Source organism: Numenius arquata, chromosome W (genome assembly GCF_964106895.1).
Source record: "Numenius arquata chromosome W, bNumArq3.hap1.1, whole genome shotgun sequence".
Taxonomy (NCBI): Eukaryota; Metazoa; Chordata; class Aves; order Charadriiformes; family Scolopacidae; genus Numenius; species Numenius arquata.
The window spans coordinates 14657612-14681392 of record NC_133615.1 but is presented as its reverse complement, the minus strand read 5'-3'; the positions used below and the strand labels follow the sequence as shown (position 1 = coordinate 14681392).

The window sequence follows — 23781 nt, the reverse complement described above, 5'->3', positions numbered from 1 at the left end:
ACAAACAGATCACAACCGATCACGTTCCACCCAGTGACAACTTCAGCAAGGCTATTTCCCTAAAAAACTTTTCAGAGCCACTGATCCAACAAAACAGCCTCTATGATAAACAGACCAGGCACACCCCAACCTCCCATGTCACACTGAATTGACATTCCCCTAGCTTAGAAGACACAGAGCCGGCTCTACCCACGTGACCTGGACCAGTGGCGGGGTAACGTGCAGAGCAAGGGAGGGGAAATAAGCCTTACGTCTGCCGTTGGAGGCAGTGTGTAGTGTCATTTCCGGGGAAGCTTGTTATCGACCTCAAGCAACAGGAATATCCGGTTCAGGGTTGGGGAGGCTCAGTTGGTATTGTGCAGTTTGTGGTGAGGATGGCGTTGTGGTCTTCTTCATTTCAGGGTCTTGGTTCGGTTGTGGAGGATGAAGAACGGGGATTGACTCTCACATCTATCCAGCGCCTGTCGGAAACGCAGGTACATCTCTCCCCGTACCACATGTCATGCTGTTTTCTTGTTCTGCTGAGTTTGTACGGGGCTCCGTGTGCTCCTTCCTTCCTCCGGGGGGTGGGGTGGGTGGGGAGGGTGTGTCGCACGTGTATTCTATGTTGCCAGTGCAACCTGCAGGACTCGTGCCTGGTCTCAGCTCTCCGGGTTTTCGGGGAAGGGCTTTTGACTATCAGTTTACAGAATTGATTCACAGAGAGCCGGATCTGTTTTGGGCTCGTACAAGTGTATTTTCTTTGCACTGCGTGATGTAAAATATGAAATGAAACCACTGAAGAGGTGTAAAGATGTGAGTCTGAGAAGTGATTAAACTTTTTTTTTCTTAAATGATCAACTGGTGCATTGGGGGTAGAGGTGTAAACAGGCATGCATAAGTGCATATTTATCCTGGATCTGTTTAGCTATCCTTGGATGCGTCAGAAAGGACAACTTGTGTAGTAATGCTATAGGTGATATTGGAATTTGTCACCAGCCCACTGTCACAGGCAAAACAGTCTCAACTTGGGGAATTTTATTTCATTTTATTTATTTCCAACTGATACAAACTCAATTACTGATTCTGGTATTGAGGGGAAAAAAAACCCCCACAATTAAACAAACAGGGAAACACTTTTTCTCCCCTCTTCCACAGGTTCAACTTCAATCAAACGCCTCCCTGCTTCCTAGTCTCAACATTACCTTGGTTTTGTTGGGTTATGATCTGGTGAAAGGTGGCACAAAGGATGTTGGGGTCATCTGCATAATGGTTTCTGCAGCTTCTCGCTGCTTACTCATTTTCTTTCACCACTCCTTGCTTCTTAGTCATTTTCCTGAGTCAATCCTGAGGATGGCAGGGGCAGTAGGGCCAGTGGCAGCAGGTAGGGGGTACCAATCTTATCTATTCAAACTGAGGCTCCCTTTCCCTAGAGCTAGGCATGTCTCTCCTCCAGTTGTTCCATGAACGACTAAACTTCATCACTGCTACACAATGAGGGCAATAAGGTGCACTCAGTGCCAGTATCCACTAGGGCACCATATTGTTGAGGCAAAGGGGTGCTTGGCTACCCTACCCAGATAGTCCAATAAATTCAGTTATTCAGTTATCCCCATCCCCTGCCAGGCCAGTGACCCTACCCCCCCAATGCATTAAATTCAAATCAATTGTCAGAACAGTATGCGGTCCAGATGATGGAGGTAGGGGAAGGCAATGGTTTAACTGAACTCTGACCTCTTCCCTGTTCTTGCAATTCCTTAGCTCTCAGTGCTAGATCTCTAAAGGGCCTTCCATCCTGCTCTGTCATATCCTCTTCCTTTTCTTTCAACAACATCTGTAAGTCCCAGCATGTAGGAGAGGGGCATGCAGAATTCCCATTCTTTACTGATGGTTTTCCTGAGGTTAACCATACTACCAGATCCTCAGTATTATCCTTGGCCATGCTGCTAGTCTTGCACAGTTCTTCTGGCATGCTCCCTCCAGTATGGTACATATAGGTCACTCCTTGATCAACAAGGCATCCCACTAGGTTATCAGGTGATACCAAAGGGGTGTTAGTAACTGTGTCTAGCCATCAGAGCTTTTGGGCCATGGTGTCAGTGATGACCGCCTTTTCGGGGTCCCTCCCTTCTCGCCTGTAAATACACTCCAGCAGCCCAAGCAACTGCAATTGATTACTCCTTTCTTCCCAGGCTTTCCATGGGGTTATTTCATTTGCAGGAACAGGTCACTGCTCAGCATCAGCTGATCTCAAAGCCCTCCTCCTTTGCACAGGGCTGTGTTTGCAAGTGGCATAGGCCCCAAACTCCCCAGAACTCTGCTCACTTGAGCTATTGGCTGTATCCCAGCAGTTCTGTTTTCTCAGCACCATCATAGCCACTTCAGGGGCATCTCCCTGGGGCGGCAGCTGTAGGTGTCCTGCATTTCTATAATTTCACTCTGAGTCAAGGACTGCTGAGTGCTCACACTCTGGGGAGCAATGCTCCCATTTGCATAGGTCTGCTTAAACACTGTAACTTTCAAAGTCACTCCAATTATTCCAGTCCCAGGCCATGCCAGGTCTGAGTGTTGCCTGTATTCTCCACCAATACTTTCATAGGCAAAACAGTCTCGACTCAGGGAATTTTGATTCATGTAATTTATTGCCAGTTGACACAAACTTAATTACTCATTCAGTATTGAAGGAAGAAAACATAAACCATTAAACACTTAGGGAAACACTTTTTCTCTCCCTTCCCCAGACTCAGCTTCAGTCAAACACCTCTCCTCCCTTCTTCCAAGTCTCAACTTCCCTTGTTTATGTCAGGTTACACTTAGTCCCTAACAATTCCTTTGATGTGGTGACAGGTGGCACAGAAGGTTGGGGTTGATGTGTAATAGTTTCTTTCTACTGTTCCTTGCTTCTTACTCTGGGTTCTTCCACAGGCTGCAGTCCCTTTTGGGATGTGCCTGCTCTGGCATGGAGCACCTCCTTCCAAGGGTGCATCTCCAGCCATGTCCCTAAGCAATGTCTTTTTCCATGTGTCTCATCCATTTTTCTTCCTCCAGCAGCTGCTGCTCATCTCTTAAATATGCTTGAGCAGAGATGCTATGTGCTTCTCTGACTGGCTGAAGTTTTGGCATGTGATGGGTTGTTTACGTCAGTTTCAGAGCTGGCTGGAACCAGCTGTGACTGGCACAAGGCAGCTCATGGCCTCCTCCCATATAGGTCACCCCTGCAACCCACTGCTACTGAAACCCTGCAATTTATACCTGATACACCCACAGTAACAGTTGAGTTGCAAGCTCGGTTTTTTGTGGTTGAATCTTGGAGTCTATGATAGACCATGGTGCTTTGTTTTTGAGCTTCAGCCCTTTCTACTCTCAATAACATTTCTTCAACGCCTGCTCCTTTTGGTAGACTGGCTAGAATTTGCTTGGTGGTCTTATTGGCATTATCAAAAGCCAATACTTTGAACATCTGTTGTTTGCCGCTGTCATCTAAATCAGGGTGATTCATGATTGCTTCCCACAGTCGATCAACAAAGTTACTATATTTTTCTGTAGTTCCTTGCATCATGGTACCAAATGATGGAATAGTAGATCCTGGGAGGCCGAGAAATGCCTCTAGGGCAAGTTGCGCTGATCGCTGTAATAGGTTTGCTGGAAACGTCAATTGTACTTGCAAGTCACTAAATTTTCCGTGCCCTGCGAACATCTCTGCCGTGACTCCACGGAGGGGGTCTCCCTCCCCTTGTCTTCAAGCTGCTTCATTCATGGCTCGTTGTTGCCAGGAGGACTCCCACAACAAATATTGTGTTGGAGTAAGCAACAGTCTCATTAGGTTACGACAATCATATGGACACATCAGATCAGCAGAAAAAATCCAGCTGACAATTTGTCGGGTAGCCTCAGATTTTAATCCATAAGTTGAGATGGTGGTGCGAGCTTGTTGTAAAATTTTCCAATCATGTGGTTCCCATTTGCCAGTATTGTTTACATGTACAACGGGACACGCGAGAGGTGGAGTTCCGCTCAAACTAGAGGCTGTTCCCCACTGTCCTTCTAGTATAGCATCTCTAATAATGCCACTCCAGCGTGCAGTTCTCGGAGGTGTTGAGGGATTCACTAGCCATGGAGGCATGTTATCATCCTTCCTCGCCACACGTAAATCTAACTCGTCGAGCCGCCTTAAAACTGTCTGTAGCAGTTTGTCTGTGGACAGTTTACGACTCTTGTCAGGGGGTGGAGTTGGCGGACCAGACGAATCACTGGAGGGGGGTAGCGGTGGATACAAGGGAGGCGGAGTTGCTGGAGGCGGTGCTGTGGGCGGAGGGCGACACGCTGCTCCTCCCAAATCGATGAGATCAGTAGACGTTTCAGGCCCCTCCCCTGCTGGAGTTTTCTGAGGAGATGCTTCCGCATTTGCATTACTTTTCTGTTCTGGTTTCGCATCGGTCACTTCCGCTTTTCCCGAGTTTTGCAAGGGGTTCAGCGGCAAGTCTTTACTTTTCTCAGGAGGGTCAGAGTCCTGATTAGCTCGAATTTCAGCAACAGTTTTACACACAGTCCTGGTCATTCCCTTTACCGCGGGCAGTCCAAAGAACCGCGCAATAGGTCCAGGCTTACTTTGAGGTTTTAAGGCGGCCGCTCCTGGACCTAACATTTGAGCAGCTGCACAGGCTACTTCCCGCTCCGCTTTCATCGCTTCTAAAGTCTCTAGCACAGTATGCCACAACCCACGGACGGCTTTTATCTCTTTCTCCTCTTTTTCATCCCCCTCGATTGTTTTTTTCCACATCGTCCCTCCAAAATCTCGCCATTCCGAAACAGAAAACAGCATAGGTGTGTCAGAAAAATGACCCCATCGCTGTCCTAATTTAATTAACTTTATCAACAGTTTCGCCGGTACTTCATTCTCTCTCTTAGAGAGGATTCCAGCGAGTAGTGTGGAACTTATCAACAGTTTCGCCGGTATTTCACTCCCTCTCTTAGAGAGGATTCCAGCGAGTAGCGTGGCCGCAGCTTCTGCTTGCATCACTGCGCCTGGGAGGCGAGAGGCCACCTCGCACCGTTGTCTGCTCCCGACTTTGCGCCCAAGCAGCACTTCTCCCAGCCGTGGTTTCCCACTCCCCTCCTCTAGCTGCTTACCGCAGACTCGGAGAACTCAGTCCCGCTGAGCTATGGATCTCTGTGCATCCTCTGCTACCAGATGTCGGAGTGGGAGACGGACCCGGAGTAACGATGAGTCGCAATATGAGTATGGTCGTTCTCACTTTATTCAAGTTCACACAGAGTATATAAAGACAGACAAGCAGAGCACGCGCTAGCGACAGCTATACGATTGGCTTACAGTCTCTGTTCACGCGCCTAGAGCGCTCACACAATTAGTGTGGACCTCTTGTCCACGCACAGCAGATGTTTCTCTATCTCCCGGAGGCAGTACCGCTTATCACTTACTTATCATGTAGCTACTTCTTCATACTTCTGTTTCTCAAGGACAGTTCACAGCCTCCTCCAGGCTTTCATCCCTATCAAAGACTGGGTTGCTCATTGTAATCAAGTCATGCCCTTTTTCACTCAGCCATTCCTCCACACCAGACCCCTCACCAGCCTTGTTGCTCTTCTCTGGACCCGCTCCAGCACCTCGATGTCTTTTTTGTGGTAGGGGGCCCTAATGTCCAGTCTAAACCTCCCCTGGTGCAGTTTTGAGCCATTCCCACACATCCTATTACTGGATACCAGGGAGAAGAGATCAGCACCTCCTTCTCCACTTCCCCTCCTCAGGAAGCTGTAGAAAGCAATGATATTACCCCTCAGCCTCCTTTTCTCCAAACTAGACAAACCCAGAGTCCTCAGATGCTCCTCATAGGACGTGCCTTCCAGCCCTTTCACCAGTTTTGTTGCCCTCCTCTGGACACATTCAAGGACCTTCACTTCTTTCTTAAATTGTGGGGCCCAGAACCGCACACAGTACTCAAGATGAGGCTGCACCAAGGCTGAATACAGCAGGATAATCATCTCTTTGGCCAGCTGGCTATACTGTTGTCCCGGTTTGAGGTAAAATAGATCCAACTTTCTGTTCAGTAATTTTAATTCTTCTAACTCTCTGAAATTAACAGCATATTGTGCAGAAAACTGTTCACTTTTAGAGTGATAAGACCAATGTTTGTACTTCATGCCAAGGAACGGTATGCAGAGAGGCTCATACTTATTGCTATAACCAAGGTCAGCCAATTTCGTTATTTGCCCCCTTGGAGGGTCAGAAAAGGTAAAAGCATAGAGGGGTCCCACCTGAGGGGAGGAGCGGACAGGACAGGTGACCCAAACCTGACCAACTGGGGTATTCCATCCCATCTGCCCCATGCTCAGTATAAAAGCTGAGGGATCAAAGGGTCTGCTCTCTTTTCTTCAATGGCCGACGTCCGAAGAGGACCCTGTCTGTTCATCTGCCTTTGATCCCGATCCGTGTGTTCCTGACTGCAGAGCTGGAACCCAGTTCCCATCCGTCGCTGAGTCCAGTCTGGGACTTCCCCAGTGCCTGCCGGTGACGTCATCCTGGGATGATGGTTTTCTATATATTGTAGCTTTTTCATTATTTCCTTTTTAATTTTAATATTTCATTAATTCATTCTAAACTTCTAAATCTCTTTATCTCTCCTCCTTTTCTCCTGCACTGGAGAAGTGGGGGGAGAGCATCTGTCACTGTCGTAGGGCAATTTGGCCTAAACCACGTGAACTGTGTTTAATGCACCCCAGGATGCAGTTTGCCCTCTTGGCTGCCAGGGCACACTGCTGACTCAGATTGAGCCTGCTGTCAACCAGCAACCCTGGATCCCTTTCTGCAGGACTGCTCTCCAGCCACTCCTCTCCCAATTCATACTTGTGCCTGGCATTACTCTGTCCTAGGTGCAGAATCCAGCATTTGGACTTGTTAAATGTCATCCCATTAATTATTGCCCTATGCTCCAATCTATCTAGATCCCTCTGCAAGGTCTCTTGTCCCTTGAGAAAGTCAACAGCACCTCCCAATTTGGTATCATCATCAAACTTACTAATGGTGCATTCAACTCCTGCATCCAGATCATTGATTAAAATAATGAACAGAACTGGCCCTAGAATTGAGTCCTGAGAAGCACTGCTAGCGACTGGTCGCCAGCCAGATTTAGCCCCCTTCACTACAACCCCTTGATCCCTGCCATTCAGGCAGTTCTTCACCCAGCGCACCATGAACCTGCCCATCCCACAGTTGGACAACTTGTCCAGAAGGATGCTGTGAGAGACAGTATCAAAAGCCTTACTAAAATCCAGAAAGACTACATCCACCTCCTTCCCTTCATCATTGAAATTTAAAAGCGGCCATACCGCGAGCTTCCCTCAGACCACGCGGAGAGCGACAGCGGTGAGTGCTGCGGCTTTAAATTTGAAATAGATTGAGACGGAGAGGGGGCTTCCCGGAGATGGAGAAGCCGAGGGAGAGCGGAGAGACCCGAAACGAGTCGGGAATCTCGCGAGGGAGCCGAGAGGCTGACGTAACTGGGGCCGGGCCGGGCCGGGCGAGCCGCGGCAAATTTAAAAGCGGCTCCAGCCGCAGTAGGGGTAGAGCGCGTGCCAGGCGCGCGCGCGCGAGCTCAAGGGTCGGAGTATCAGCGCTCGGGCGCACGTGCGCAGAGTGTGAGGGAAGCAGCCAACAGTGGTCAGTCCCCTCCCGGCGCCAGGCAAGAACATGGCCCCAACACGTGCAAAATGCACCACAAGGAGGAATGTGGGAACTCAGACCGAGCTCCCGCAAAAACACGTGGCTGTGCAGGTCTCCAGCTGCAGTGAATGCCTGAGCCTGGCACTTGTTCCCAAGGGAGCCAGTGACACCGCCTGTGCACGCTGTGATCAAATAAACTACCTTCTCAGGCAGGTGGTTGAACTGAAGGAAGAGGTAGAAAGACTTAGAAGCATCAGAGATGGTGAAAGTGAAATAGATTGGTGGAGCTGTACCCTGAGGTATAGGCATCGGGCAGAGGCTCTACAGGAAGTGGATGATCTCCTTTCCGCCTGTCACCAGGCAGAAGAGAGGGACTTAAGGGACAATGGGGAATAGAGGCAGGTCCCTCCTCGGAGGGGCAAGCAAAACCCCTCCTGGCCCCCCTCACCTTCCCCGTTGCACTTGCAAAATAGGTACGGGGCTTTGGAAATCGAGGGCCAGGCATATGAGGATGGAGATGAAGATCTATGCAGTGTGCTGCCCAGAGCCTGCCACCCACCCCCACGCCTTAGGACTTCCTCAACAAAGAAAAAAAGGAAGGTAACTGTGGTGGGTGATTCCATTCTGCGAGGAACAGAAGTCCCCATTTGCAGACCGGATCCATCCCACAGAGAAGTCAGCTGCCTCCCTGGGGCCAGGATTAAGGATATACAGAAAAATCTCCCTACCCTGGTCCGGCCCTCGGATTACTATCTGTTACTAGTATTTCAAGTAGGCGGTGATGAGGTAGCTACCAGTAGTCCAAGGGCACTGAAGAGAGACTTTAGGGCCCTTGGACGGCTGGTTAAGGGATCAGGAGCACAAGTTTTGTTCTCTTCTATCCCACCACTTGCAGGAATTGATGAGGGGATAAACAGGAAGAGCCAGCAGATTAACTCCTGGCTCCGAGGCTGGTATAACTGGCAGGACTTTGGTTTCTTTGATCATGGGATGATCTACAGGACACCAGGCCTGCTGGCAATTGGTGGGGCAAGCCATACCCAAAGGGGAAGAAGAATACTGGGGCAAGAATTAGCAGGGCTCATTGAAAGGGCTTTAAACTAGGTTCGAAGGGGGATGGGGATGAAACCAGGATTACTAAAGAGGAGCCTGGGAGCAGATTACCAGTGCTGGTGGGTAAAAGCGCTAGCAAGGTCTTGTGGCCTGTTGTCTCAGTAGAGGTGGGGGATGGTAACCCATGTGGTGATGACATCAGGGATAGTGATAGGTTGGCAACCACAGAAGGGTCTGAGCATGGTAAGGGGGGTATTGGGGCTCGGCCCCCCATAAAATTGGCAGGAAAATTAGCCCAGCTAAAGTGCATCTACACAAATGCATGCAGTATGGGCAACAAACAGGAGGAGCTGGAGGCCATTGTACACCAGGCAAACTATGATATAGTTGCCATCACAGAAACGTGGTGGGAAGACTTACACAACTGGAGCGCTGCGATCGATGGCTACCAACTCTTCAGAAGGGATAGACAAGGAAGGAGAGGTGGTGGAGTGGCCCTCTATGTTAAAGACACATTTGAATGCCTAGAACTTAATAACGGGAATGACAGTGTAGAGTGTTTATGGTTTAGAATCAAGGGGAAGGCCAACAAGGCAGACATCATGGTGGGAGTTTATTACAGACCCCCAAACCAGGATGTAGAAGTTGATGAAATATTCTATCAGCAACTGGCAGAGCTCTTGCAATCACTTGCCCATGTTCTCGTGGGGGACTTCAACTTCCCAGATGTCTGCTGGAAATTTATGCCCTGCAATTTATACCTGATACACCCACAGTAACAGTTGAGCATTTTACAAGAGCTGGAGTGTAGGAGTTACTCAAACATTCTCACGATTGAAAAATAAACACGGACACAGTGCATTTCTCTGTAGGTGAGAAATCTCTAAATAACTAAATTATAGTCATAGAACAAACTAGGTTGGAAGGGATGTTTGGAGGTCTCAAGTCCAACCCCCTGCTCAAAGCAGGTTGCTCAGGGCCTTGTTCAGTTGAGTTCTGAATATCTTCACAGACAGAGTTTTCACAACTTCTCTGGGCCCCTGTTTCAAGGGGAAAAAAACTAACTGGAATTGCCCTTGTTGCAGCTTGTGTCCATTGCCTCTCATCCTGTCCCTGTGTACCTCTGAGAAGAGTCTGACTCCATCTTCTCCACATTCTCCTATTAAGCAGTTGTTGACAACAATAAGATTCTTCTTGGGTCTTCTCTTGTGAAGGCTGAACAAACCCAGCTCTCTCAGCCTCTCCTCATATATCACATGCTCCAGGCCATGACCATCTTAGTAGCCCTCTGCTGGACCTGCTCCAGTATGTCCATGTCTGCCTAGTACTGGGGAACCCAGAAGTGGACACAGCACTTCATGTGTGGTCTCAACTGCTGAACAGAGGGGAAGAATCCCTTTTCTGGAACTGCTGGCTACACTCTTGCTAATACAGCCCAGGATGCAGTTGGTCTTCCACGTTGTAAGGGCACACTGCTGCCTCATGTTCAACTTGTCCACCAGGACCCCCAGGTCCTTTTCTGCAAAGCTGCTTCATAGCCAGTCAGCCTCCAGCTTGCACTGTTGCGTGAGGTTATTCAAAATGCAGGACTTGGCATTTGCCCTAGTTGAACTTCATGGTGTCCCTCTCAGCTTATTTCTTCAGCCTATCCAGGTCCATATAAACTGTAGACTGGCCCTTCAGCATATCGATCACTCCCCCCCTTTTCTTACCCCAACACTTTTTGCCAGCACTACATACTGTTTAAATATTTTTAATTTAATTTAGAACTGGTGAAAGACCATGCAACTTCTGTGTATTGCAGAACTGGAATGCAAACCTCACAACTCTTGTCCCCTCACTGTGGCTCAGTTAAGTTCAGTAGTCAGGCGAGACAATTCTATCTCTAGTAATTTCTTGGTCTTTTTGGCTAAAGTTGTTGGTTAGGAAACTAGCCATGGCCCGGGCGGAGATTTTAAATTAATATTGGCCCAGACAAGGGTTGCTCTCCAGATAGAGAGTCCTCTCCAAGCAGCTGATAGATAGGAATTACTTTCTGCTGCTGCTACTCGAAGGTTAGATACAAATTTATGATATAGAGAAAAACAGTTCTCTATCCCTTTACTATGTTTGACTTGGCTACAACTGTGTGAAACACTGTATGTTGCTCACAGTGTCACGGGCGGAGTGATTAACTTCACTCGTAAGAGAGAAGTGAAATATTTATTAAGGTGAAACAGTGATTTAACAAAATTAGTAGTAAATGCGACAGTGTTTTACGAGATTCAATGGCAAGGTACACTTGATCATTTACTGCATAGAGGACAGGGTCAGACAAGCTGTCAGGGAGACCCTACCGTTGAGTCAAGAGGTTCAGAAAGGACCCCCTTGCTTTCTAAACTCCTTCTCAGAGAGGAGTCTAGGTGCGGCTGGATCCAATCCTAGTCCCAGACTTGGTCAACGGTTTATGTCTAAAGGATTATATATGTGCAATCAATCCTTTATATTACTTAGCTAAGATTTCAAAGTTTAGCATGCTATTAGTCATTTACCGAGAATCTGTTGCGGCAAGGAATCTCTCAACCTTGAGGAATAGAACCTTAAGCGAGCGTCCCCACTCAAGGGGAGATCCTGGCGTGCAGCCTGCTGCCATACAGGAGAGCTCAAAAGGCTCTTGGGCTGTCCACTATTTACAGAGTGAGATAATTGACCTATAGTCATATTCTCATGGGAACAAAATATCTAGGTCCCCACTCCAGACAGTGTTTTGGCTGTGTTGCCAGCCATCCCCCAAAGTCCAGGTGCAACTCATCACAACTCCCACTGATGGTTATGGCTTGAGCAGGAGCCAGTGGGGGGAAAGAGGGGGAAAAATGGGGAGAGCACACCGCCACACACAGCTGCAAGTTTTGGGGTATATTTGTACAATAGTCAAATGTATGAATACAGCACGTGACAAAATGTTGAACTGGTCTCAAATCAACTTGAGTGTTTTAATGTGCTAGTAGTGACTTTCCCCAGTAGATGTACAGGGAATCCTGAGATCAGAGGATATACTTACGCAAGTAGCTCCCATTCAGTGGCTTCACTGCTATTGATAGCCAAGAAAGTTAAACTGGAGCTACAGATGTCGACAGTTGCTGCAAGCATACCTCCAAGTGCGATGCAGGCAAGGGCCAAGAGCCCCAGTCTTTTTCATCTTGACAAACTCACTTATGAACTCACACAAATATAACACGGCAGAGAGGGAACGGTCCTGGAGGTTCCTAGAGTGTGTGGAAGACAACTTCCTAACACAGCTGGTAAGAGAGCCAACCAGGGAAAGTGCCCTACTGGACCTGCTGCTTGTTAACAGAGAAGGTCTTGTGGGGGATGTAAAGGTTGGAGGTCGTCTTGGGCAGAGTGATCATGAAATCATACAGTTTTCAAGTCTTGCAGAAGCAAGACAGGGAGCCAGCAGAACTGCCACCTTGGACTTCCGTAAGGCAGACTTTGGCCTGTTTAGGAGCATGGTTGAGAGTGTCCCTTGGGAGACAGTCCTGAAGGGCATGGGTGCCCAGGAAGGCTGGTCATACTTCAAGGAGGAACTCTCAAAGGAGAAGGCCATCCCCAGGTCCCAAAAAACAAGCCGACGGGGAAGAAGACCGGCCTGGCTAAATAGAGAGCTTTAGCTGGACCTCAGGAATAAAAGGAAAGTCTACGATCTCTGGAAAAGGGGGTTGGTTACTTATGAGCAATATCAAGGTGTAGTGAAGCTATGCAGGGGAAAAATTAGAAGGGCAAAAGCCCAAGCAGAACTTAACTTGGCTACCACAGTTAAAGATAACAAGAAGAGTTCTTTTCAGTATATCAATAAAAAAAGGAAGGCTAGGGGAAATGTAGGCCCACCGAAGAATGAGGTGGGTGCCTTGGTGGTGGAAGACACAGAGAAGGCGGAGTTGCTGAATGCCGCCTTTGCTTCGGTCTTCACTGCCAAAGCTGCCCCTCATGAATCCCAGACTCTGGAGACAAGGGGGAAGGTCTGGAGAGAGGAAGACTTTCCCTCTCTTGGGGAGGACTGGGTTAGAGACCACTTGGCCAAACTAGACATCCATAAGTCCGTGGGCCCTGATGGGATGCACCCACGAGTGCTGAGAGAACTGGCAGATGTTATTGCTGAGCCGCTCGCCATCATTTTTGAGAGGTCTTGGAGAACAGGAGAAGTGCCTGAGGACTGGAGGAAGGCAAATATCATACCAGTCTACAAAAAGGGCAAGAAGGAGGACCCAGGGAACTACAGGCCGATTAGTCTCACCTCTGTCCCTGGGAAAATAATGGAGCGACTCATTCTAGATGTCATCTCCAAACACATTGAAGATCAAGAAGTTATTGGAAGTGGTCAACATGGATTTACCAAGGGTAAATCATGCTTGACCAATCTGAATAGCCTTCTATGATGTTATAACTGGATGGCTGGATGAGGGGAGAGCAGCAGATGTCATCTACCTTGACTTCAGCAAGGCTTTTGACACTGTCTCCCATAACATCCTCGTTAGAAAATTAAGGAAGTGTGGGCTAGATGAGGGGGCAGTGAGGTGGATTGAGAGCTGGCTGTGTGACAGAACTCAGAGGGTTGTAATTAATGGAGCAGGGTCAAGTTGGAGGCCTGTAACCAGCGGTGTCCCCCAGGGGTCAATACTCGGCCCAGTCCTGTTCAACATATTCATCAATGACCTGGACGAGGGGACAGAGTGTATCCTCAGCAAGTTTGCTGATGATACCAAAGTGGGAGGGCTGGCCGACACTCCAGAGGGCTGTGCCGCCATCCAGCGTGACCTGAACAGGCTGGAGAGCTGGGCAGAGAAGAACCTAATGAGGTTCAACAAGGGCAAGTGTAGGGTCCTGCACCTGGGGAGGAAGAACGCCAGGCACCAATATAGGTTAGGGGTGGATCTTCTGGAAAGCACTACTGAGGAGAAGGATCTGGGAGTCCTGGTGGATAGCAAACTTTCCATGAGCCAGCAATGTGCCCTTGTGGCCAAGAGGGCCAATGGGATCCTGGGCTGCATAGGGGAGAGTGTGGCCAGTAGGTCGAGGGAGGTCATTCTCCCCCTCTACTCTGCACTGGTGAAGCCACAACTGGAATACTGTGTCCAGTTCTGGGCTCCCCAGTTCAAGAGAGACAGGGAACTGCTGGAGAGAGTCCAGTGTAGGGCAACTAAGATGATTAAGGGATTGGAGCATCTCCCTTATGAGGAAAGGCTGAGAGAGCTGGGGCTCTTTAGCCTGGAGAAGAGAAGGCTGAGGGGAGACCTTATCTATGTTTACAAGTACCTAAAGGGTGGGATGAAGGATGATGGAGCTGGACTCTTTTCAGTGGTTCCCAGTGACAGGACAAGGGGCAACGGGCACAAGCTGGAACATAGGAAGTTCCATTTAAATACGAGGCGAAACATCTTTACAGTTAGGGTGACAGAGCCCTGGAACAGGCTGCCCAGGGAGGTTGTGGAGTCCCCTTCTCTGGAGATTTTCAAGACCCGCCTTGATGCAGTCCTGAGTAATGTGCTCTAGGCAATCCTGCTTTAGCAGGGGAGTAGGACTAGATGATCTCTAGAGGTCCCTTCCAACTCTGAAAATTCCGTGATTCTGTGATTCCATGATTCCGTGATGGTTATGGCTTGAGCAGGAGCCAGTGGGGGGAAAGAGGGGGAAAAATGGGGAGAGCACACCGCCACACACAGCTGCAAGTTTTGGGGTATATTTGTACAATAGTCAAATGTATGAATACAGCACGTGACAAAATGTTGAACTGGTCTCAAATCAACTTGAGTGTTTTAACGTGCTAGTAGTGACTTTCCCCAGTAGATGTACAGGGAATCCTGAGATCAGAGGATATACTTACGCAAGTAGCTCCCATTCAGTGGCTTCACTGCTATTGATAGCCAAGAAAGTTAAACTGGAGCTACAGATGTCGACAGTTGCTGCAAGCATACCTCCAAGTGCGATGCAGGCAAGGGCCAAGAGCCCCAGTCTTTTTCATCTTGACAAACTCACTTATGAGCCGGACCCCTTTATAGTTTTTACAGTTTTTACTAAAACGTGGCTCTGTAGATGGGAGTAAGAAAACTTTTATACTGACTGTACCCATTTTTTATTGGGGGGGGGAGGATTTTTGCTGAAAATAATACGCCTTAAATTCTTTTTATGTGTTTGTATACTTCATTTTCCCAAAGCCAGAACACATCAAAGAATACTGTATGTTGGAAGGGACCTCTGGAGATAGGTGTTGACCTATCTGGCCGGATGTGCCTACCCCCCTCACTATATAGCTATAAATAGCATAGGTGAAACATATTTCATATGTTTCTGTGTTCATATGTTCATATGTTTCTCTGTGAAAACATATTTAAGAAAGGGCAAAAAAATACTGTGTAGCAGTTGTGAGAGAGAGGAGTGAGGAAAAAATGTGAGAGAAACAACCCTGAAGACATCAAGATCAGAGAAGAAAGAGGAGGAGGAGGTGCTCCAGGCACTGGAGCAGAGATTCCCCTGCAGCCCATAGAGAAGACCATGGTGAAGCAGGTTGTCCCTCAGCAACCCATGGAGAGGACCACATGCCAGAGCAGGTATTCCCTGCAGCTCATGGAGAGGACCATGCTGGAGCAGATATCCACACTGCAGCCCATGGAGGACACCGCACTGGAGCAGGTGGATGTGCCCTGAAGGAAGCTGCAGCCGGTGGAGAGCCCACGCTGGAGCAGGGTCTTGGCAGGAGCTGCAGCTTGTGGTGGACCCATATTTGAGCGGTCTTTTCCTGAAGGACTGCATCCCAAGGAACAGAACCATACTGGAGCAGTTCCTGAAGAAATGCAGCCCACGGGAAGGACCCCAGACTGGAGCAGGGGAAAAGTGTGAGGAGGAAGAAGCACCAGAGAGGAACTGTTACAAACTGACCGCAACCCCCATTCCCCATCCCCCCAGCGCTGGCTCAGGACAGGGAGGAGGAGACAGAAGAATCAGGAACAATGGAGTGAAGTTGAGCTTGGGAAGGGGGAGGGGAGCGTGTTTTCAGTTTTGTCTTTGTTTCTCACCATCCTACTCTATTTTTAGTTGTCAATACATTAAATTAATCTTCTCCAAGTCGAGTCTGTTTTGTCTATGACAGTAATTGGTGAGAAATCTTCCTGTCTATCTTTTTCATCTTATTTTTTTCCCCTGTCCCACTGAGGAGAGGGAGTGAGAGAGTGGCTTGGTGGGCACCAGGCAACCAGCCAAGGTCAACCCACCACAGTAATATTAATCCATGCTGGAAGGTAGGTAGTAATAGTTACTCTGTTGTTATGATTTGACATCATAAAGCAGATACTTTCTTCTCAGAAGTATGTTTTATGAGTATTCTGCTATTTTGGCTATTGTTAATTTTGCAGAATAAAGATAGCCAGAGGGGAGTGAGGAAAATCCTTTCATCTACAAAAGAATTTTATGATATGCAGTCTGAAGATTGTATTACTGGTGGCAATACTTGATCCATGATTCTGTAAATATCTTTCAATTAAGTTTAGAAAGCTTGAAGTAGAAGTTTCCTTTAAAAATCATCTAGCTGCACAGTATCATGTTTAGTCACTGTTGTGAATATAATATTGCTTTTGAGATGCCTTCCATCTCAGTGTTCTATTTGGGAGTCAAAGCCTTCTGTTTCTATATGCTTCATAAATTCTATCAGTTTTCCTTCCGTAAACAGCATGTTTTGTTTTCCACACAGACCTGTGGTCAAGAGATTGAATTAATCTGTCAAAAACAAAAAGAGTTTGTGAAGAGCTCTGTAGAATCCAAATGGAATCTAGCAGAAGCCCAGCAGAAACTCGGTAGTTTAGCACTGCATAATTCGGAATCCACGGATCAGGAATATGCCAAAGCACAAACTGAAGCTTCAGAACTGAGACAGAGAGAGGAAGAGTGGAGAAAAAAAGAAGCAGCACTAATACAGAGGGAAAGACAGAATCTATGGAATACAGATTCTTTTAGTAAGGAGGTGTTTAATAAGGTATGACGTATAAATGTGCATGAAAAGAGTTATAGGCCTTTTTTATTCCATTTATGTCTCATCTTGAATGTTTTCTATATCTAGTATAGTGCTTACTGTAATGTGGTGAATGTTTTTCTTTCTTATTTTGCCCTATTAAAGGGGACATGTTGCACTGATATCACGAATGTGTATGACACTTCTTTAATTGGGAATCAGAACTTATATTCGTCCCTTACAGCAACTGTTGCCAAAACCAAGGTTGAGCAATAGTTCTTCACATGAAGTTTGCTTCTTTGTTATGCCAAATTCTCACATTTGAAACATGCACAATTTGCCTCCAATAACATGAATTTCTTAATACAGATTATTTTAGCATAAACTGTCTTCATAGTAAATGCCAGTTTTGTTTTTGGCACTTAACTTGAATACGAACCGTTAATGCACTGTTTTTCATAATTCCACTGAGTTAGCTTCATCAGGGCTAGATGATGTAGATGTTTCTTATTGTTTATAGATCAGTAAGTTCCTACTAGTGCATAGAACTTTGAGATAGATTATTGCTCAGAAGAAGAATATGATAAGGCATTTTTCACCCTATTATTAATTGGACGAGCTGTGTTTTGGTAAATAACCTTCTTAGATACGTTAAGTGCATACATATGTGTTTGCTGGGCTATGCTTAAAACTAAAACATTGCCCTTTAAATAGTAATGAATTAAAATAATCCTATAGTTCAAATAAGGTATACGTGGAGATTCTATGATAGTTTTTTTCTCATCTTTAGAGTTTTATTAGTCAATATAAAGGAAAAGAAGTAGAAGATGAAGATATATCTAAATCATTTATACAGAAGCATGAACAAAAGATTAGATACTTTGGTAAGTATGTTGCTTCCAACATTTTGCAGTTTAACCTCCTGCAGAATTTGTGTAGGTCTGTGTCGTGGTTTCGGCCGAATTTACCAAAACCAGACCGACAGATGGCCCTTCCCCCCCCTTCTCCCCCCCAAAAGAGGAGAGAGGAGGAGAAAGAGATAAAGGAGATTCAGAAGTTTAGAATGAACTAAACTACTTTAATGAAGAAATTTAATATTAAAATAAAAATAAAGAAGAGAATAATGAAATAGATACAATATATACAAAACCGTATCAAGCTCCCAGGATGACAGTCACGTCACCGGCAGGCACTGGGGAAGTCCCAGACTGGACTCAGAGACGAATGGGAACTGGATTCCAGCTCTGCAGTCAGGAACACACGGATCGGGATCAAAGGCAGATGAACAGACAGAGTCCTCTCTGGACGTCGGCCATCGCAGGAAGGGGGCTGACCCTTTGATCCCTCAGCTTTTATACTGAGCATGGGGCAGATGGGATGGAATACCCCAGTTGGTCAGGTTTGGGTCACCTGTCCTGTCCGCTCCTCCCCACCGATGTGACCCCTCTACGTTTTTTCCGTTTCCGACCCTCTAAGGGGGCAAATAACGAAATTGGCTGACCTTGGTTGTTATAGCAATAAGTATAAGCAAGGGCCTCTCTGCATACCATTCCTTGGCATTTTCATGGGAAATGATAGGGGCATTAATGGAGATGCAATTTCTGCATGTAAAAGTGCCTGGGACTGTCTGTACCTGCCTCGTATAAGTAGCTGGGGTTTTGCTGTCTGTTAATCCATGAGAGGGGTGAATGATAAAAGGTAAATATCTGCAAAACAGCTGTTCAGGCTATGTAGAGATGGAACTGATATTTTATTTTTAAAGATATATTTATATGAGCAATAGAATGGTAAAACTTTGTATCTAGTAACAGCAAGCAGTAAAATATCACTAATATGTATATTAGGGCAATTAACTCATAGGAAGGACAATGCCCCCCCATTGTCCCCCCCATTGGGGAAGGAAAGATGATCTTATTGCTTGAATTTTGAGTTCTGACTTTCAACCTACAGCTCTTTCCATGAAAGTAGTTTCATGCTAATTACTACAATTCAGTCTTCTAGTTAACTTTCAACCACTGAGTTGGCTCTCCTGTTTTGACCTTAATGCTTGAACGTGGTCATAAAAATAGCTTTGTATTTCCTAAAACCTAGCAAACCATGTCAGAAGCATATTCATTTTAGACTATGATTATGTTTTAATTTCTATTTGTCTTACTTGGAAGCACTTAAAGAACTTTTCTGTCAAAATCACTGAATGTAAATCTCCATCCATCAACTTAGTTATACTATCAAATTCTTAACAAATAGGTATAGATATTACTTTGTTACAGTGTGTGAAAACCATTTACCTGAAAACAAAAAACCTGTTTTTAACACTGCCAGAGATACAATAAAAATAAGATCTTAACAGTAGCAGCTAACTATATTTCAGTATCTTTACAGTTCGAGCATACCTTATTGGTAATGCTCTTTCAGCATTGGGAGGTGTTTTAAAAACAACAAAAAAAATGAGTTCAGTTTTATTTGCATGCTGTTCTTGTGAGGTAACACTGAAGTGTTAAAGACAATGTAGTAGTATGTAAATTTGAATAACGTCTTCACTGCATTAAATCATTTCTCCATATTGAATGTGTTAATTCATGTTGTTGGGGTTTTTTTAATCAGGTATGCTGGGCAGATGGGATGACAGTCAAAGATTTTTGTCTGACCACCCGTATCTTGTATGTGAAGAAACAACTAAATATCTCATCTTATGGTGCTTTCATCTAGAAGCTGAACAGGTACTAGGAAGACCTTTAAACTGCTTAAAAGTATGCAGTTTCCCACTTACACTACAGAAAAGCTGTCCAAATTGATGAGCCATTTAATTACTCTTCTCCCTGTCTTCCCATGTCCATGTTATCTTACTGAAGGAAGCCTCCAAAACACATTACTGCATTAGATCTGGTCTCGGCTAATTAACAGTCCCTTTGCTTCTGTCAGCATCAGTTCTTTTCTCTTCAGGAATCAAATGTAAAGATGCTGCTGAATTTTAGATAGAGTTATACTTTTAAAGATATTTTCTGTAATTATGTAACTTCTCTTTTCAGAAAAGAGCTCTGATGGAACAAATAGCACACCAAGCAGTTGTGATGCAGTTTATTATAGAAATGGCCAGAAGTTGTAATGTGGATCCAAGAGGCTGTTTTCGTCTATTTTTCCAAAAAGCCAAAGTAAGTCAGAACTTGTATAACACTGAGAGAAACTCTTGATACTCTTGCAAGGGATCATTGTTCTGAAGGAGCTTTCTTCCTGACAGTTGGAGGTTCAATATGTTACTGACCGAATCAAGCTTATGGAGAAGTATTGTTTTGTTGGCAGTTCATTCTAGGATGAATGTTTTGTGTAATTCTGATCTTGAGAATGGAAGTTCCATGGATTCTTGTTAGGCCAGAGGGAAAGCAGAACAGCATGGGAACTACCAAAGTGTGGAATAGTGAAGTGCCACCTAAATTACAGCGGCAAACATGAACGTGTCTAAGGACTGAGTGTCCTATTTTGCTTATCATAATTTCTCTCTGTGCAGTTCATGGCAGGGCCCAATTTGGAGTCTGTTTCTCTTCAGTCAGTCTTAGCTCTGGAATGCTGAGAGAGGGAGGAGAGAGACATGTGAGAAGACTGAAGCTGCGGTTTGATGCAGGTTCTATATTAAGTTCTACAAGACTGAAGAATCAAGTCATGCTGATCTTAATGCTGCCTTAAGGACTTAAGTTGACACCCACTTTGATTCATGCTTTGCTTTTGAATTGAGTGCTGCCATGAGTACCTTTTCTCTTAAGGGTATTGGCTTCTGAGATGGAATAAAGGAAGGGTTAAAATTATATTTGTTTTGTTCTTACATGTTCTCAGATGAATGATTAACTCCGTTCCTATACTCATCAAATGCTAAAGTCTCTCTTTAAAACAAACCAAACAAAAACCAGCATACCTGAATCTTCTTTTTAAGCTGACTGGTGCTAATATTGTTATTGACTTGTCCAAACCATTATCCTTCAATGAGTATAATATGCATTACTGCAGGACTTCCTTTTAGCAGTATGTATGCTTACAAGTAGAAGTAAATCTGGCTGAGATGAAAAATATTTCACTCTTCTCTTTACAGGCAGGTGAAGAAGGCTATTTGGAAGCTTTTAAAACTGAGCTCGAAGCATTCAAATCAAGAGTGAGAATCTGTTCACAGTCTCAAGGCTTTCAAGCCAGTATATCTACTGGTATTGTAGACAGACTGGAGTCTTTGTCACAGGTAGGCTTTTTACTTCCAGAAATGAATATAGCAACTCTATTAGGAATAGATTTTTGCTACACTCTTGAGAAAATGTACTTTTTGAGATCTAGGAATAGGCTGCTTTATACTTGGAGCACTGTCAGTTCTAATGTGCACTATTGTTGATACGCAAGAGAGATGATTGTTTCTCAAAGCTCTCACAATTTATAGCGTCAAAAGGCATATGTTAGTTCAGTGCCCTTGAATAATTGTGCTAAATGGAAAACTGCATCATTAACCTGTTCAGGTACTAGAATTAATTACATGTTAATTAGTTACATGCGTTTAGTTACAATATTCTGTAATGAATTACTTTGCGTCACAGGAGGTGAAATGAGCTTTCAACTGAAAGTGACTAATCCCATTAATGGAAACCTACAGTTAGTCAAAATCACATCTTGGGCTGAAGAGAAAATTTTAAAGGCTTTTAAAAGCTGGATGCTGGGGAAGGAGACAGAATTTAAAGTACTTTGAAATAAATTTGATCAAGGTACCTGTTTGGTAAGAAGTGGTAACTGAACCCTAAGTAAACGCACAATAAGGCGCTAGCTAATGTATGCTAGCTAAATTTAAAGAAGCTTCTTGGCATTCACATTATGATAATACTGTCTGAGGGGTTTTTTAAGAAATTATATTTTATTACAAACTTATCTTAAGACAGACAAAATAAAGAGCTTGACTTAGTTCTTTGTAAGTGTATGCATGCACCGAGTTTAAGCTTTCAGTTCTTCATTTGTTGCAGAATGCAAATGATCTACAAGATTGCATAAACAGAAGTGTCTGCAATTTGAACTCAATGCTACAAAAAGATGAAGAACCCAAAATGATGGACACAGTATAGCACTGTTAAGATTGAGGCAAAGTACTCTTTTTTTATTACAAATAAAAGAATGTGGCTATTTTCTTGACACATTTTTATGGGTATTGCACTTTATTTTTGGTGCTTTGAGCGGGGGGGGATTTGGGGGAAGGGTAATCCAGAAATACCTGTAATAATGTTTGAAAATGTGCTGCTAGGTTTTTGATTGTCTATGAAGAATGGGGTTCTCATTGCCAAACGTGACACTGGATGTGTTTTATGCTACTAAATTTGCCTTTCATGCATTTAAAATATGAAAAAGGAATTGCACAAATACAATGTTTGCAATAAGTGATAGATTTCTGGTGGAATCTGCTATTGTTATTAGATATGGGTATGTCTTATTCTATGAATATTGGAGATCTATGCTATATTGCTGGTATAGCTCTTAAATCTGGTTTTATCATTAATGGCAATAAATCGGTTTGACATCAGTACTGCAGATCTGGATGGCATCAATTAAAACACTGCCTCTCTACCTCTTCTAAGAGGATTTAAATGTTACATTTTGCTTTCATAAAAAAATCTTGTGTGTTGTTCCCCTCCCCCCATATAACTAACTGTCATGATTTTGACCAGATTAACCAATCAGAGCGACAGATGGCCCCTCCCCCCCCCCCTAAGGAAAAGAGAGGAGAGGAAGAGATAAAAGAGATTTATGAGTTTAGAAAAAACTAAACTACTTTAATGAAAATATTAATAAATAATGAAATAATAAATAATAATAAAAAAAGAAAAAAAAATATACAGTATATACAAAACCGTATCAAGCTCCCAGGGTGATGATCACGTCACCAGCAGGCACAGGGGAAAGTCCCAGGCTGGATTCGGTGATGGACAGGAGCTGGATTCCGGATCTGGAGTCAGGATTGCTCGGATTGGGATCAAAGGCAGACGAACAGACAGGGTCCTCCTCAGATGTCGGCCATTGAAGGAAGAGAGATGACCCTTTGATCCCTCAGCTTTTATACTGAGCATGATGCAGATGGGATGGAATACCCTGTTGGTCAGTTTTGGGTCACCTGTCCTGTCTGCTCCTCCCCACAGGTGTGACCCCTCTATGCTTTTCCGCTTCCGACCCTCCAACGGGGCAAATAACAAATTTACCTGACCTTGGTTGTTATAGCAATAAGTGTAAGCAAGGGCCTCTCTGCATACCATTCCTTGGTATTATCAGGTCTTATCACTGTGAGAGCGAGCAGTTTCTGAACAATATGCTGTTAATTTCAGAGTTTAGTTAGTTAGAAGAGGCCCAGCTAAAAAGGAAAAATTACTGAACGGAAAATTAGTTCTGTTTTACCTCAAACCAGGACATTCCACCCCTTATTCCATACCATTTGCATCGTGCTCTGATTATCATTACATCTTATCCATCAAATACATACAAATATATATACAGAAGTCCCTTATTTATGATTTATCTTTATACACAAAAGTTCATTGAGTTCTTTTAGTCCATAATTGCAGGTTTTTGTCATAGCAGACTCTCAGGGCAGAAAAGATGATATGAAATTCATTGTGGTCCATATCCACAGGTAGCATGTCCCTCTTGAAGAGTTTGCTGGACATCACTTGGAGAAGCTAGCTCAGGTTTCACCACCACTATTTATCCTGAAAAACACTTATTAGATAATGTTAGTATTATATAACAGTTAATATCATACAGCTCAGAATTGAGTATTCTCACCTAGGGTTAAATTTCCTTGAGGTACACATTGACTTTCTCTATTCTCCAGCATCACCCACCAAGTACATCCAGGTCCCTGGGCAAAAACAGTCCCACGAATGGGTTTGCCATTGCATGAAGGAGGGAAAACCCAAACAGTTCTCCCCAACATATTCCTGTCATGCACCACAGGGACTCTATCCCCTTCTACATTATGTAAAATGTCTGATTGAGCAGGACCAGCTCGATTGATGGATCCCCTGGTGTTAACTAACCAGGTAGCTTGTGCTAGATGCTTGTCCCAATTTTTAAAGGTTCCACCCCC

At 44.9% G+C, this 23781-nt stretch overlaps 1 protein-coding gene across 1 annotated transcript; it reads left to right on the top strand.

Moving 5' to 3' along the window:
• The first annotated feature begins 331 nt into the window (after positions 1–331).
• LOC141476677 (hsp90 co-chaperone Cdc37-like 1) lies at positions 332–22292 on the top strand. Its single transcript, XM_074165483.1, has 7 exons — positions 332–476; positions 16431–16712; positions 17479–17572; positions 19293–19408; positions 19718–19840; positions 20770–20910; positions 21674–22292. Exons 1-7 carry the CDS (start codon positions 375–377, stop codon positions 21770–21772), a joined length of 957 nt encoding a protein of 318 aa, XP_074021584.1. The 5' UTR covers positions 332–374; the 3' UTR covers positions 21773–22292.
• The last annotated feature ends 1489 nt before the right edge of the window (positions 22293–23781 follow it).

Excerpts from the sequence above, each read along its gene's own strand:
- LOC141476677 (XM_074165483.1), top strand. The coding sequence starts at position 375 with ATGGCGTTGTGGTCTTCTTCATTTCAGGGTCTTGGTTCGGTTGTGGAG. Across the intron at positions 477-16,430 it reads AGCGCCTGTCGGAAACGCAG|ACCTGTGGTCAAGAGATTGA; the intron begins GTACATCTCTCC and ends TTTTCCACACAG. Across the intron at positions 16,713-17,478 it reads GTAAGGAGGTGTTTAATAAG|AGTTTTATTAGTCAATATAA; the intron begins GTATGACGTATA and ends TCTCATCTTTAG.